This window comes from Adelges cooleyi, unplaced genomic scaffold (genome assembly GCF_023614345.1).
Source record: "Adelges cooleyi isolate 19-005CV unplaced genomic scaffold, UGA_ACOO_1.1 ACOO_flye_CR_arks_rails_tigmint_CR_PRNA_23, whole genome shotgun sequence".
Lineage (NCBI taxonomy): Eukaryota > Metazoa > Arthropoda > Insecta > Hemiptera > Adelgidae > Adelges > Adelges cooleyi.
Window position 1 is genome coordinate 14,726,517 of NW_026095893.1, and position 14,643 is coordinate 14,741,159.

General features: G+C 27.8%; 1 protein-coding gene across 1 annotated transcript in view; it reads right to left on the reverse strand.

Moving 5' to 3' along the window:
* The window catches only part of LOC126836159 (probable E3 ubiquitin-protein ligase HERC1), a 32,480-nt gene that overhangs the window by 6,313 nt on the left and 11,524 nt on the right, over nucleotides 1-14,643 (reverse strand). Inside the window, exons 19-51 of the mRNA XM_050569324.1 lie at nucleotides 14,342-14,618; nucleotides 14,177-14,283; nucleotides 13,363-13,492; nucleotides 12,746-12,869; nucleotides 12,540-12,638; nucleotides 12,075-12,472; nucleotides 11,857-12,000; nucleotides 11,539-11,785; nucleotides 10,379-10,505; nucleotides 10,153-10,317; nucleotides 9,896-10,031; nucleotides 8,987-9,194; nucleotides 8,782-8,931; nucleotides 8,341-8,660; nucleotides 7,326-7,446; nucleotides 7,068-7,252; nucleotides 6,762-7,007; nucleotides 6,492-6,693; nucleotides 6,194-6,425; nucleotides 6,010-6,131; nucleotides 5,483-5,951; nucleotides 5,270-5,371; nucleotides 4,604-5,196; nucleotides 4,411-4,522; nucleotides 4,209-4,351; nucleotides 2,818-2,984; nucleotides 2,542-2,735; nucleotides 2,247-2,462; nucleotides 1,672-1,796; nucleotides 1,440-1,608; nucleotides 1,049-1,371; nucleotides 483-786; nucleotides 287-403 (exon numbers count right to left, since the gene is read on the reverse strand). Coding sequence (XP_050425281.1) covers nucleotides 287-403; nucleotides 483-786; nucleotides 1,049-1,371; nucleotides 1,440-1,608; nucleotides 1,672-1,796; nucleotides 2,247-2,462; nucleotides 2,542-2,735; nucleotides 2,818-2,984; nucleotides 4,209-4,351; nucleotides 4,411-4,522; nucleotides 4,604-5,196; nucleotides 5,270-5,371; nucleotides 5,483-5,951; nucleotides 6,010-6,131; nucleotides 6,194-6,425; nucleotides 6,492-6,693; nucleotides 6,762-7,007; nucleotides 7,068-7,252; nucleotides 7,326-7,446; nucleotides 8,341-8,660; nucleotides 8,782-8,931; nucleotides 8,987-9,194; nucleotides 9,896-10,031; nucleotides 10,153-10,317; nucleotides 10,379-10,505; nucleotides 11,539-11,785; nucleotides 11,857-12,000; nucleotides 12,075-12,472; nucleotides 12,540-12,638; nucleotides 12,746-12,869; nucleotides 13,363-13,492; nucleotides 14,177-14,283; nucleotides 14,342-14,618 — 6,774 coding nt within the window. The remainder of the gene's footprint in view (nucleotides 1-286; nucleotides 404-482; nucleotides 787-1,048; nucleotides 1,372-1,439; nucleotides 1,609-1,671; nucleotides 1,797-2,246; nucleotides 2,463-2,541; nucleotides 2,736-2,817; nucleotides 2,985-4,208; nucleotides 4,352-4,410; nucleotides 4,523-4,603; nucleotides 5,197-5,269; nucleotides 5,372-5,482; nucleotides 5,952-6,009; nucleotides 6,132-6,193; nucleotides 6,426-6,491; nucleotides 6,694-6,761; nucleotides 7,008-7,067; nucleotides 7,253-7,325; nucleotides 7,447-8,340; nucleotides 8,661-8,781; nucleotides 8,932-8,986; nucleotides 9,195-9,895; nucleotides 10,032-10,152; nucleotides 10,318-10,378; nucleotides 10,506-11,538; nucleotides 11,786-11,856; nucleotides 12,001-12,074; nucleotides 12,473-12,539; nucleotides 12,639-12,745; nucleotides 12,870-13,362; nucleotides 13,493-14,176; nucleotides 14,284-14,341; nucleotides 14,619-14,643) is intronic.

Consider the following 14,643-nt stretch of genomic DNA (forward strand, 5'->3'; position numbering starts at 1 on the left):
GCGCTCGAACCAGGGTAAAAAACAGATTAGTCGAGAGTAACGACCACTGAAAGTTTAGGCATACAGGCAAAATGTATTACGTTTTGAAATTAAAAACATGATTTTCTCAGAACGAACAAAAATTGATATTGATCTTTTTTCCCCGCAGCCCTTCATTTGTATACTCTTTATAAAACTAGATTTATACCACCAACCGCTGAATGTTTTTTTAATTATAAACGTACAGAAATTTTACACATTTTCAGTTCTGTTTAATTTGGGTGTAATATTAAATTTAATATCTTACCATTCAAGCCAGAAGAAAAATAATTAATGAATGTTTCTGGGAAACTTTTTCTTGTCAGTAATGCTTTAGATACATTCAAAACTATTATTAACCTTTGTAACCATTGCCACTCTTCATCTTTATGAAAAAATAATCAATAATATGAAAGTAATAATTAAATACTATGTATTTCTTCAGAAAGTGAATTTATACTTACAAAATTCAACACTGTGACTAGAATTTGGTGGTACAAAAGGAAAACAAAAAGTTTGATCAGGCCAAATTTCCAATGCAATAGCAATTAAGCCTTTTAAGTAATCACTATATAAAAGTCGATCACCCATTAAAACTTTATGTTTTTCGTAGTTTATTTGAAGTTGCAAAAGTTCAGGCAATGAATTGACAAATTTTCGGAAATACTGAACAGTATGAAGTCCACGTCGGTATAATGTACTTCTTGCATTTGATTCAAAACGATTATGCATTAGGTTGTCAGCGCTGAACTGAATAACTGTAACATCCTATATTTCATAATATATTAAAGGGTTTGCAACATAATCCAAATGCATTTACTACTTTTATTTGAAGCGATTAAATGTTTTGAAACTGAAACCCATTTTCAAATAAATCAAAACGGATAGAAATTACTTACTAATTAAAGCAGCGTTATATATTTTAAAACAGTTTAAAACTGTTCATATAGTATTAAACTAGTTCAGTTTTCAAAACGGTTTAATCCCTTTATATAAACTTAGTAGTTAATTATTTTATGTTTTTATATACTTTAGATCGTGCAAAACACACAGCAAGGCCAAGTTGATCATCCATCCAACACAAATCATCCACACCACCAGAACCAGTATGAGTATTAAGTAAACTGCCATCAAAAAGAGACCAAATATTAATTACTCCACTGGTTCCTTTACTACAGCCTGATGCTAGTACTAAGCCACTATCATGAACAGCCATTGAAGTAACTGAATTAAACATATGTCCTTGAAATGAGTATAGAATTTTTGGTTTTTGTTTAGAAAAAGGTGATGGAATTAACCAAACATTGATAGAACCCACTACAGTTCCAACACAAAGTAACAACCCTTTATTGCCTAAAGTAAAATAATGTTTATTATTTACAAATGAACATAGATTCATATTATAAGCAAAATATTATTACCAACAACAGGAGACCAAACCACACAAGTTGGTTCATTAGTATGATTAAGTTCATGAAATATTTCCCAATGATTTTGTCTTTTTACCCAAAGTTTTATAGTTGTGTCCTCTACATTACTAACAGATAATATATCAAAGACTTTAGACCATTGCAATGTTGTTATAGGGCTCTAAAAAAGTACATAAAGCTTAAGAAATTAACAATAATCATTTAATCTAATTATGTGATTTACCTGACATATTGTTAACACTTCTGGTTGAGTAGAGTGCTGAATTTGACCGATTGTGATAGCACCAGATGAAAACGCTATGGCAAATGGTGTTAAATCTTCATGCCATGCTATATGAGATACAGGAACTAAAACATAAAAATGATTTACTGCATAAATTAAATAACAAATCGGTTATTTGAAAAACGTCTTAAGTCACAAAATCTAAATTTTACTGGACTAGGAAAAAACTTCTTTTACATTAGTACATTCTGTAATAACAGAGGAAGAAAGTATTTAAAAACACACATTTTTTTTTTAGTACCCTAAATCAAAGTAGTTTATATTACAGACAAATTTTTGCATTATTTGCAGAAACACCATAAAACAGGACTAATGGTGTTTGCCTTGTGAATAGAAAATCCAAATCCCTATTCAGAACGGGAAAAAACTCCATGACCATGAGGTGTTTCTCCATAGACTGTGTGTCTACACTTGTAGAATCAAAAACAATAAAAAAAAATGTTTGACTAATTTATGGGGTTTCTTAAATGACTGATTGAAATGTTTTATTAGCTTTATTTTAAAATATTAATTACCTCCGGGGCAGGAGAAGTCATTTAATTTTTCATAGCTTATTTTAGATAAACTCTCAACAGTAGCAATATTAACTGATCCATCAACTCCCCCAACTAATAAGTACTGAGTTTGAAAATCATATGAGTTTTTGGTTACGGCTCCAGACCATGCTAATGCAGTTATCCAAGCATCTTTAGTGTGAGTTGATAAAGTAGTTTCATCTTCTTTAAAAACATCTATTAAAAATTCATAGAAATTATAGTAATTTAGTTATAAGTTACCAATTTAAAATTATCATTTTAGTTTACTACTAACGTCGTTTAATTGTATAAATATTTAGAGTTCCTTCCATTGAAGCAGCTATACATAACCCTGATGGTGACCAAGCAAGTTTTGATATAAGTTCTCCATCCAAGTCATTACCATAAATTTGCGATGATTTGAAAAACATTAATGTAGTTTCTAAGCATAGATCAGTACTCCATAATCTCATTGTTCCATCAAATCCACTAAAGTTTAAAAAAAAATTGTGAATGAGTAATTCACCTTCATTTCCAAAATAGTAAACATTTGTTCATTTGGAATTCTTACGAGGATGCAAGGGATTTTATTTTTGGCTGCCATATAACATGATTTATACGGTTTTCATGTCCTTCTAATTTTACTATTGGGCAGCGCTTCAATGATCCAGGAAAATCTGATTCATTTGGTAAGATTGTTAACTTGTGAGATATAGATTTGTTTACTAAAATGTTCACCTGTAATATATGTTACTTATAAATTCATTTTTAATGATTATTTTTTAAAGTTTTTAGATAAAAGTTTTCAAATAATAATTATATAAGATCATCCTGTTCTAGTTAAATTACCATTCCTGCGTTCGAGATGAAGCACAAATATCGGGACTTTAGTAATAATGCTGAACTAAGTTCTATCAACTGGTCTGAGATCGAGTTTGTTGTTGACTAATAAAGCTGTTAATTTTTTACAATAAACCCTTTTAAGTGCCTTTCAAAAGTGCCATAGAACTCGAAATTTCAAATTTTAACACTCTAAAAGCTTGGCGAGAAGATTGGGTAGCATCACAGCTGGTTCCGCAAAATCACTACAAAGTCGGCAGCTACCAAATCTCAGGGTACCACTATCATGTAAAGATAGGACCACCCTTAATCGAATCTGGACGGGACACATGAAATATGGATATCTGATGTACAAAAGGGGTCTAACCCCAGCTCCAGAATGCAACTGTGGCCCATATAGCCAGATTATTTCACACATCATAAGCGAGTGCTCAAAACGTAAATTCAACGGAACACTTGAGGACTTTGTAAACGCAACTTCAAACGCTATTGGTTGGAAGCGGAGTCTGGATATCAATCTACGACTAGGATTGTTGTGTGCTGTTTATAATTTGTAATCTGTACTCTGACATCTTTACTGCTCTACCCTGATAATGTATGATTACTTTGTATTATGTATTGTTTCTGGCCATACGAATAAATAAATAAATACCAAAAACGTGTAATTTTTAGCTATGATTATTGTCTTAATGGAGTGCATTTAACACTTTACTTTTAATTTAATGATTTAGCTTTCCTTTCTGTCGACCTTGACCACATATTATTGACTTGTTAAAGTAAGCATTACTGCTTAAATCACTAAATATTATATTATGTATTCAGTGTATTACACATATTTGTCAATCTAATGGGTTGAATTCTTGCAACATTGCAAAACAGTTTTTGTCTGTCATCACCTCACACACGCTTAGCTGATTTAAGGGGCGTGAAGCATTTGTAATTAAAATAAATTGAATAAATATGTACATATGTATCAATGTTACAAAATTTAAATAAGGAATGAAACAATTTTCGTTATATTCATGTGTATTATTTGTAAAAATTTGTATTTCCTCATTTAATACAGTGTAGTCCAATAATATAATGAATTGAAATAACTATTATTGAATAACTAAAACTTACTAATTGTTTACATGCCCAATGTTTGATATCGTTGCTAACTAAATGTGATAATATACAAGCAGATAAAGCATTTATGAGCATTTTACCAGATGGCTTTCTGTCGTTTTCAATACTACTAACAACACTATATTCTTCTGAAAAATCTTATAACAAAATGTTTTATAGTTTTTTATACTCTTAATAATATAATATCATAACATACCCTGTTTAGACAAAATATCAAGTTTCTTTACTAGTTCATCAATTATTAATTTAGTAACTTTTAAGTTATGGCGTAAATTCAGATTTCCTTCACTTGCAACAGTAAATAGATCCTAAATAGTGTTGTATGATTTTAGTAAGTTTAATTTATAATAATATATTATTAAATACACTAAATATCAGTTTTTACTAACCTGAACTGGAATAGATATTGCAAGATCATATGCTGGTCGGAAATGATCTGCAAGTGCAACTATGATGCGTGGAAGCAGTGCAAGATAATTTTTTTTAAACACATTTGGCAGAGTTTGATTTTCTTTGTACTCCCTTTCAGTCCAAACATTTGAAATAAGCAGAAGTCTCAAGAAATTAACAATTTTAGAAACATTTGTTAAACCTAGTTCATCTAATTTCCAAGCCACTACATCTTCAGTCTCAAATGACCAATTTATAAGGGATATCATTGTGTTAAGAACAATACTTCTTGATCCTAGATTTGACATTGTAGAAAAAACTCGATTAATAGCTCTATTGCGTTCTTCTGAATTGGTCATTAAAGCAACTTCCAAAGACAATGATTCAGAGAGAAATATTGGAGTGTTTTGAAAAATATCATTTGCACTACATTCATTAGCAGGAAGAGGTGGCACTATTTCAATGCCAAGTTGATCCATAGTATTATCTTCTACACTATCTGGTGTAAATTGACAAGAATTCAGTTGTTCATAAACTGTTTCTAAATTGAATGGTTTATCAGTGTAGTTGTAATGGTTCAATAATGTTGATACTAAAATCAAAAAATAAACATATTTTAATACTTTAACAAATTAATAGTATTTAGTACTAAATTTCTAAGTTACCTTGATTAGAATCTGTCAATAAAGACTTTTTTAATTTAAAAAAGTCAAGAGTTTTTAATTTTTCAATTTTTTCTTGACAATTTACACAAGAAACATCAACTGCTGCAAATTAAAAATGATTATACATGTATAATCTTTGTATACAATTTACTACTATTATAATATAAATATATATATATATATATGTGGGAAATTGTAAATCATTATACTTACAAGATCTCTGAATTGGGGTATTAGTGGTTTCTGGATATATTATTTCAGTGGGTTGTCTTGATTCACTAAGAGTGCCTAATCCAGAGTTTCGATTTACAGAAGGCAAAATCGTACTATCAAGTCGAGATCTATAAGGGTCAAAATATACTCCTGTTGCCACATCTAAACTTGGTGAAAGTATACGTGGAGGAGTCTCTGGTGGTGATTCTGGCTGTTCTACGTCTGATGTCATTGCATGCATACTAGCCATTACGCGATTTATAGAATCTTCAGTTAGTTGTTCACTATTGACATAAAATGTGGGTACTCTATAAGTAGTATGATCTGTAGAGTGTTCTCTTTGACGTCTTCGTGATGCTACTAATCGCCTATGTGTAATTAGTTCTAAAGGACTCTCCGTGCTTTCTTCAGTTGGATGTTCATTACGAGATACAAAGTTTGATGTTCTTAAAGCTGAAGTCGATAACACCTAAAATGAATAATATATTTTTTAAATTAATAAATTAGTTCTTATTTCCAATACTCACTTGGTTTTCCATATTATTATCAGGAGCCTCAAAGTTTGTTTCTTGAATGCACGGATGTTCTATCATCCAGGTAGCTAAACTGTTAATAGCGACATTTCGAGGCATTGTTTCCCAAGTATTACCTTAACAGGTAATCAATCAACGTAAATATTTTAACAAAGAATTAAAAATATATTATTCTTACCTAAAGCATTTATGGCCCTTTGAACTAGTCTAGCAGAAAATCCCATTTCAATTAAAGGAGTAGCAATAGGTGGAATTCTTTCATTATTTTCATTTGATGGAATGTTACTACTTCCTGCAACACTATTACTTGGACACATATAAATAGTGTTAGATCGATGCAGCATATTACGACGAGATCTTACAATTCTTCTTGGTGGATCATCCGTATTTCTAGATGTTTCTCCTGATACCTTTTGATGTTCAACACAACTTTTTTTCATAATTATTATTAAATCATCATTTATAATATTACTTACAGATTCTCTACGTTGCAAGCTATTAGTTTCTTGAAAACTTATAAGAGTTTTTAAACGATTTTGTAAATCGGGAATCCTATACTTATTCTCTGCACATTCTTTGAGATAGTTATTGTAAAGAATACTTAATAGTCTTTCACATTCAATCATGTCCGTTTCGATTACTAAATTTTGAGAATGTAAACTTTTTTCAAAAGCACATCTAAAGTAGTAAATAACAATTTCTTAATACATTATAAATGTAGTTATTATAAAAAAAATATGTTTTACCTAAATAGAAATAATAATATTTCATTAGTGTCATCGTCATTGTTTAATTTCTCCTCATTTTTTTTACAATCTTTTAATGTGTTTTTATTAGCATCGATTGAAAAATTTGAATGCACTGGATTAACTAGCATATCAATAAACATAGAGCTTTTCATAATAATCTCTAAACTTTTCAATGCACTTGTTTGTAAAACACACATTTTAAACGTTCTTGTTTCATGAATTAAAAATTTACTATAAGTATCTCTAAGCATACAGAAAAAAATTAATTACATTATTTGAAATTTAAAAAAAAATCAATATTACTTTATGTTTATAATGGGAACTGTTTCATTAACATTATTAGAACATTGGTTAGTGTTTTTTATTTCAGATATTTGATCCATGATATTCATAACCATTTGACTAGATAACATATCTAATGATTTAGAATTGTTTTCTTCTGGAGCATTTTCAGACATTTTGTTTAATGTACCATTTTCAAATACTATCTAAAATTTTAAATAAGATTTTTATATTTTATTTAATACTCAGTTTATTTAATTTATGTAAGTAACTACATACTTCATTTGTAATTCCACTTAATCGTCCAATTGAGTACAATTCTAAAGATGGTATGCGCTTCAAGCGTGTAGGATTGAATTTCACATTGTTACAGGGTAGTAATGTATGAAACAGTATGTCACTGTAAGAAAACAAACTATTATTATTTTATCAAAAATATGATCTCAGTACCATCTAAAAGGCAATCAACTAAGTAAGAAATTACAGTTCTGTAGTTTTTCTTTTTGAAACCAATTTTATTTACACTAGTTTAACATTTTTAAAATTGCCAAGTATACCTTTATTGGTATTTTCCAGAGCGTTATTGACTTATTACCCTTAAAAGTTATGAAAACATTTATTTCAAATTTTAACTAAGGATTAATTTGTTGGAATCTTGACTAGTAGATAACCATCTTTGAATAATTTCTTTTATGGTTATTACTTTTTAAAATTTAGGATGCGAGGAAAATGATGGTGTGTAATATTATATTTATCTGCAACTATCAATCAAATCACACTCTCCCCAAGTGAAAACTCTCTTCATAAAATGGACTGTGCAGTCAACAATAGTGACTTGAGAAAGGAATTTATGGTGCGGTGGCTACACATTGCCTTAAATACCAGTTAGATGACTATTTCTAATACCAGAAAGTGGCCTGCCTAGTGAGAAGAAACTAACCGAGTGTTGTACCACGACTAGTACATAGAAGAACTGCTGTGTTCACCTTTCAAAGCTGATGCCATGTAAGTGAAAACTACAAAATTGCAATAATTTTCTTTGAAAATGATTGGATCATCCTGTATAATACATTTAACACCTTCATAGCTATACATTATAACTTTTATTTTATTGTTTATTTATTTATATACAATCTGTAAATTGTTTTTTTTATGACGATTGTAATAAGCATGTTACAGATAAAATAACCTAGTAGATTTTAATTTTTATATTTACTTCAATTTATATATATATATATATTTACTATCCCAGTTATTATATATTCATTTTTAACTATAACTAAAATGTAATTACCCGATGGTATTTTTTTTATCTTCCCACATCACTTTGGCTGTAGTAAAACCTTTTTTTAATGTTCCTAAAATTGTGCCAAATGATTTTATTTCTAAATCGTAACATCTTCCATCAACTCGTAAGCCTCGATCAAATCCACCAATAACAGCTAATGTTGGCCAAACTTTTTCACATAATAAGTTAACATTAATTTCTTCAACACTTTCACAAATTGGCTCTTTTTGATAAGACCCAGAAATGTCTAATTTTCGATCTTTAAATTGTACTTTTGGTAAAACTTCTTTAAGGTATGACAGCTGTTCCAGCAAGCATTCATTAACCTATACAATCACAAATTTTATTTTATGTATGTCAATATAAATAAGGTTTAATAATACTATAAAATTATTTAACAAATCGAACTTAACATATAGTTAAATTAAATAATATGTTAAAAATTACCTCATTTAGCCAGTGATCAAGATTATGTAAAATTCTAATAATTATAATATAATTTTCTGTAATGCATGAGAACATTGGAGCTAAGTAAGGTTCTCCAGTAAATAATTCCGAATTTTTATTTCGTTCAGCTCTAAAATCACTAATTTTAATCTAAAAAATGTTTTATCTGTTTAAATTGTTTCTTAAAAAAAAAAAATGTTTATACTTTCTGTCCAGCTGCTGTACTATAACATAGTACACAAGGGTAAAGTTTTGCTTTAGTATCAATATTTTGGAATGCCACAACTGGATAATCATTATTTTTTGCAAAACTGAGTGTTTTAGACTCCAAGTCTAAAATTGCTGTGATGTAATCACCTTGAGTGAATGTCTTTAATACAAGAGGTTTTTGGCCTCCGTGATATAAACTACCACTAAAAGTTTAATAATAACATTTGTTGTTAAGTAATATAAATTAATCCATATTATAAATAATTTAATATTATAAATGTGAAAGTGTGTTTTTTTGAAGCCTGACTAGGACTTAAGCTGTTTTTAGTCATGGGAAGGGAGAGGGAAGGGCACACATTGTATTATGATGTATTTGAGAGGGTATTAACTAGTAATAAATAAATATTATAATTAGGTTAGTGTAGTATTAACGGACTTTAGGTAAATTCTCAAAAATAAATTGTAAAATAGTGGGTACAAAATACAGAACAAAAGATAATTGTAACAGAAATGAGTATTTTAAGATATAAAAATGGTGTGACTAGATTAGTAAGTTATAAAGAAATATGTAAGACATACCTTATTAAGTCACATCAATAATAAAAATTGTTAAGATTGGTAATTATATGGCGTGCCAGAAAAAAAATGCACAATATAGCAATAAAGACTGTATAGGATAAAAAAACAGGTGAAACCGTAAAAAAAACATTAAAAAATATGATTAGTCATTTAACAGTAATATTTAATATATAGGTATAGGTGCAGAGGGTATGGAGCATCGGATTTTTTAGAAATTAATAATTAGTGGTTCCAAAGTAGTTGAGAGTTCAATTGAAAAAGAAAAATGACAATTAAAAAGTTATTAATTTGAAGTTATCTTATTAAATTCTATTGGTATACAAACTTATAAGCTCTATACAGCCACATATCAGAGGTAGTTCTATAATTTTGATCTTTAATTGGGTATTTTGATATACCAATGCACGATCCTTCATTGCCTTTGTGTTCTTTTAATATGAAAAACTTCCATTGGTAAACACCTATAAGAACATTAATATTAATACTGAAGAGGGAACCAGGAATAAGTAATTAACCAACATAGATTTGATTATCTAAGATTTTTATTCTGAATATTTCAGTTTTTAAATATTATGTATTTACCATTTTCAAATGGTGTACAGCCGAGTGCATATGCCCTTCCTCCATGTGCATGAATAACTGTATGACCATTTTCTATTATACAATTGAAACTTTTTTCCTCGTGGAAAGAAAATGGCAAGTCACCAATATCAATATGTTGAGAACTAATATTTGTCTCATTAGGATCTAAAAAGTTATTTACAGTACAAAAATTTTTTTAAAAAAAATTAATTATTATATAATTTACCATTTAGACAAATATTTCCCATTTGTTTGTCCAAGTCTTCTTGTTTCATAAGAGCAGTCATGTTTTCCACTTCTTGAGGAACTACCCACATATTAGCAGCTAATTGTTCTAGTAATGTTTTAACAATCTAAACAATTTAAACATATACAGCTATTTTTCATATAGTTTTAATTAATTATTGTAGAAAGCCCAACACATCCTAGTAAAGGGCTCTTATTTTTTTAAGAAAATTACACTGCATGTCTGTTACAATGATTAGAATGTTCTTAATTTGTTTTTAATTACTATTACCATGATCGTAAAAGGTGTTTTTAGTTTTTTTCTTGACACTTCTTTTAATAATTTGTTTAAAGTTTCTTATGTAAAATAATCTCAGCATTAAAATTACCTACATCAATTTTTTTTGCTTAACAAAAAGTCATTAAAATTGAGCTCATAATCTAAAAACTTGGTTTTTTCGTGTAGCCCATAATCTAAGTTCAAATAAAAAAAAAGCTAAAAATTGTTAACATAAAATGTGTAAATTTTCGTACTTTTTATGACTACGGCTTAAGTATTTGAAAAAAAATATTTGAGAACATTCTTTTCATTGTACCAATTAACAGACATGCAGTATAATTTTTAAAAAAATCCGCCAGGGGTCGCTCCAAACATTCGTTTGTATTTATCGTTTTAACCTATATAATTTAATAAACTTTCTCTTTCAACGTGGTTATGTGATTATTTTTACAACATTAATATGAAATGATTAGTGTTTTAAAAATCAAAATAATTTTTACCATATAAATGACACTCAGCCTTTTTTAAATTATTTAACCGTTTTGAAAGATCTACCCTTACACTCCATTGTTTATGAGATTCCACATATTTTAAAATATTTGTAAACAGTTTAATTTCATACAATTTTAATTGCTTCATATTAACATAGTAATAACTACATAAGAAGTATGCTACTACTACAAAAAAATCTGTTGTTTCAAACAACATAAATTTGTCTTTGAAACAAAAATTAATTAATACCCATCCTACATTATGATATAGAATTTTAAACTTATTAAGGAGAATAATTACATTTTTTTATTTGTGTGATATAAGAAATAAATTATTAGTGAATTAATAAAAGCCAGTTAATACAAAATTAACACAATTAAAATACATACTTTTTTCCGGTCACTGCTAGTTGAATTCATGTTAGGCAAAATTTGACGTAATAATCTTAATATTAATAATTTGCATCTAAAATTGTCAGCTAATAACATAATTTTAGGGCACTGGGCTAAACTTAAAAGTGTTTCGCACCATTCTTGAGAACTGATACCTAACGGTGAAAATGAAGTACATTGCAGAACAAAGGATAGTAAATCACAAATATAATTTTGAACTGGATACGATTCTTGTGGAATATCCCTAAAAAAATTATACATACATTAAAAAAAAACTATAATTCTTGTCTACAAAATTATTGGTTTTTATTTTACCTTTCATTTAGTATACCGCTACCTGAAAGTTCAGGAAAAGTAAGTTCCATTATGGTGCATTTTGTTGCATTAACTAAAGTGTCTAACAAATTATGTATGCTTATAAAAACTGTTTTTATACTTTCAATGCTGACATTTACATTGCTAAATAAATTTTAAAAAAAACATTAATAAAACGAATTGCTCTAATAAAATATGTATTTATAAAAAAAACATACCATCCAGATGCAGCTAATATATATAAAATATTGCTACTCATTTTCATTAAAACCAATGAATAATGGTCAGTTGAAATGAACGGAATATGGTATTCACAAGTATTTACCAACATTTGAGGTAAGTTATTGGATAATAAGTACTCAAAGTCTGATGATGTAAAATGCATATTGAGTAATGATAGTATACATATTTGTAAGCGAAATATATGGGTAGTTGGTACACTCATATGTAAATATATTTCGAAGTGTTTATAAATGTTAAGTACAGCATTTTGAATGTGTTTCTTAATTGATTTAGGTACTGTATTAATAGCTGAATAATAATGGCTAATATTATAATGATCAACATATTGCGAGTGGTACAGACCAAGTAAACCACAAGTAAATGCTTCAAAAACCTGATTTAATTTAATAATAAAAAAGTTAGATATATTAACTGTGTTTATTAAATATATTATTACTTACATTAGACATATGTGATATTGAATTGACATCTGATGGATCTTGAATAAAATCAATAATTTTTAGCATTCTTGTAACTCTATTAAGAGCTGCTAAACGATCCTGAAAACAATTGTTAATCACATAAAGATAAATATTTTAAAGTAAAAATTAAATATCAACTATTTTAGTTAGAAGAAACATGAATATTAACTAAAAAATAAACAAACATGTGCTCTAATTTCTTCAACTTCCGATGCTTGTATTAAGGTATATGGATTGGTAGCTGATTTAGAATTCAAAACAAAATTCAACACGGATTCCAAAAGTGATTTATTGGCAGGAGATATATCGCTGTAAAAAAAAAGGGATACGTACAACAAAACAATTTTAACTTAATTTTACAAAGGACATTGGTTTAACTTAAAAGCTACCCACAAAATTAGAAAAAGATTTTTTATTTAAAATATATTGACTCCTAAAACTAGAGATGTGTCACATATGTAATGTTTGTAATATTTACAATAATTTTGTAGAAAAGCACTTCCATGTTAACTGACTTAGCTATGTCTTCATTATATTTAATTATAAAACATGTCAGCTCAGATAAAAATTATTGTGAACATTTTAACTCTGACATAGTGGTCGTAGTGAATCAAAATAAGTGGGAAGATGGAAATAATCTACTTAATTCCTAAAATTTTAATTTCCATTAAAAAAAAAAGAAAATGGATGTATAACTAATTTAGTTGTGACTTAATAAAAACTAAAAATAATAATAATGAAAAAAAATATTTTTAATAATAACTTTCAAATACTTATAATTAATTAATAAAATGAAACTAACTCTTTTAAAAGATGTTTATTAGGTATTGAAGGATCACTGTGCATTCCACGGACTGCAGTCAATAAAAAACAACATTTACTTGAAATATTTAAACACTGTTGTTCATCCAATACTGAAATTGGAAATTTATCTTAAAAAACACAATAAAATAAAATTAAGTACTACTAAGGAAATTCATTTTTAGTAACAAAGTATATAAATGGGTTATTCCACGTCAATTCATGGAGCCTGACCCTGTGGAACTCTGATTACCAATGGACATTTGATTTGTTTAGACCTAAAAAATACCCCTAATTTTTTTTAATTTTTCAGCCATCTTTTGGAAGGTTTTGTGACATTAAATATTTTAAAATTAAGAGCAAAAATAAATGGACATTATTATAATTTATGAATTTTTTTTAAACATTTAGATACTCATACATCATCTCATAAAAAAATATTGTGTTCGTAATTCATTTTTAATAATGGTTTCTTGTAATGAAGAGACAGAGAAAAGAAAAAGAGACTTTGTTTTAGTAAAATTATATTTTTTTTTGGAGAAAAACAATGAAAAACTATGATTAATAATTTCAATAAAAAATAGAAACTAACTAAACAGAAAGCTTAGTTAAACATTTTTAGTGAAAATACACAATTATAATATTTTTTCCATGGAATTTTTTATTACAATCAATTACAGACAAGAATAACATATGGCATTATAAAAATACATATTGACGTGGAATGGGACAATTACAAAATACATTTTTATGTTGTTTTAGTTCTGATGATACAACTTAATAGAAAAGTATTATTAATCTAAATTGTCACTTACTACGTTCAGAGAACACTGCCGTTTTTTCGGAACTATTTACAAGAGAAAAATACATTTTCGCACACATTTCATTCACAAATGACACAAGTTTTTTATTTAGTATAAAACTGAAAAAAAAAAAAATTACTTGTTTTGGAATAAATCCTCAAATTATTTATAACTTACTCTTTAAGTTGCCTTCCATCAATTTTAATCAGAGCAATATAAAATAACGGCAATGTTAAGCGTATTATCATACCATATTTTTGGTCATTTAAGAAACAATCGTATTTATCCTTAAAATTTTTACATACAGATATTATTGAGTCATCTTCATTTTGTTCACATTCATTTAAAATGTATTTTAACAATTCTACGTATGGCTGTGGTATAAAGCGAAGTTCACAATCTATTGATGATGACCCATTTATTATGATTTTTTGTAAATGTTCTTCTACATCATCTGATATTTAAAAAAAACAATTTTA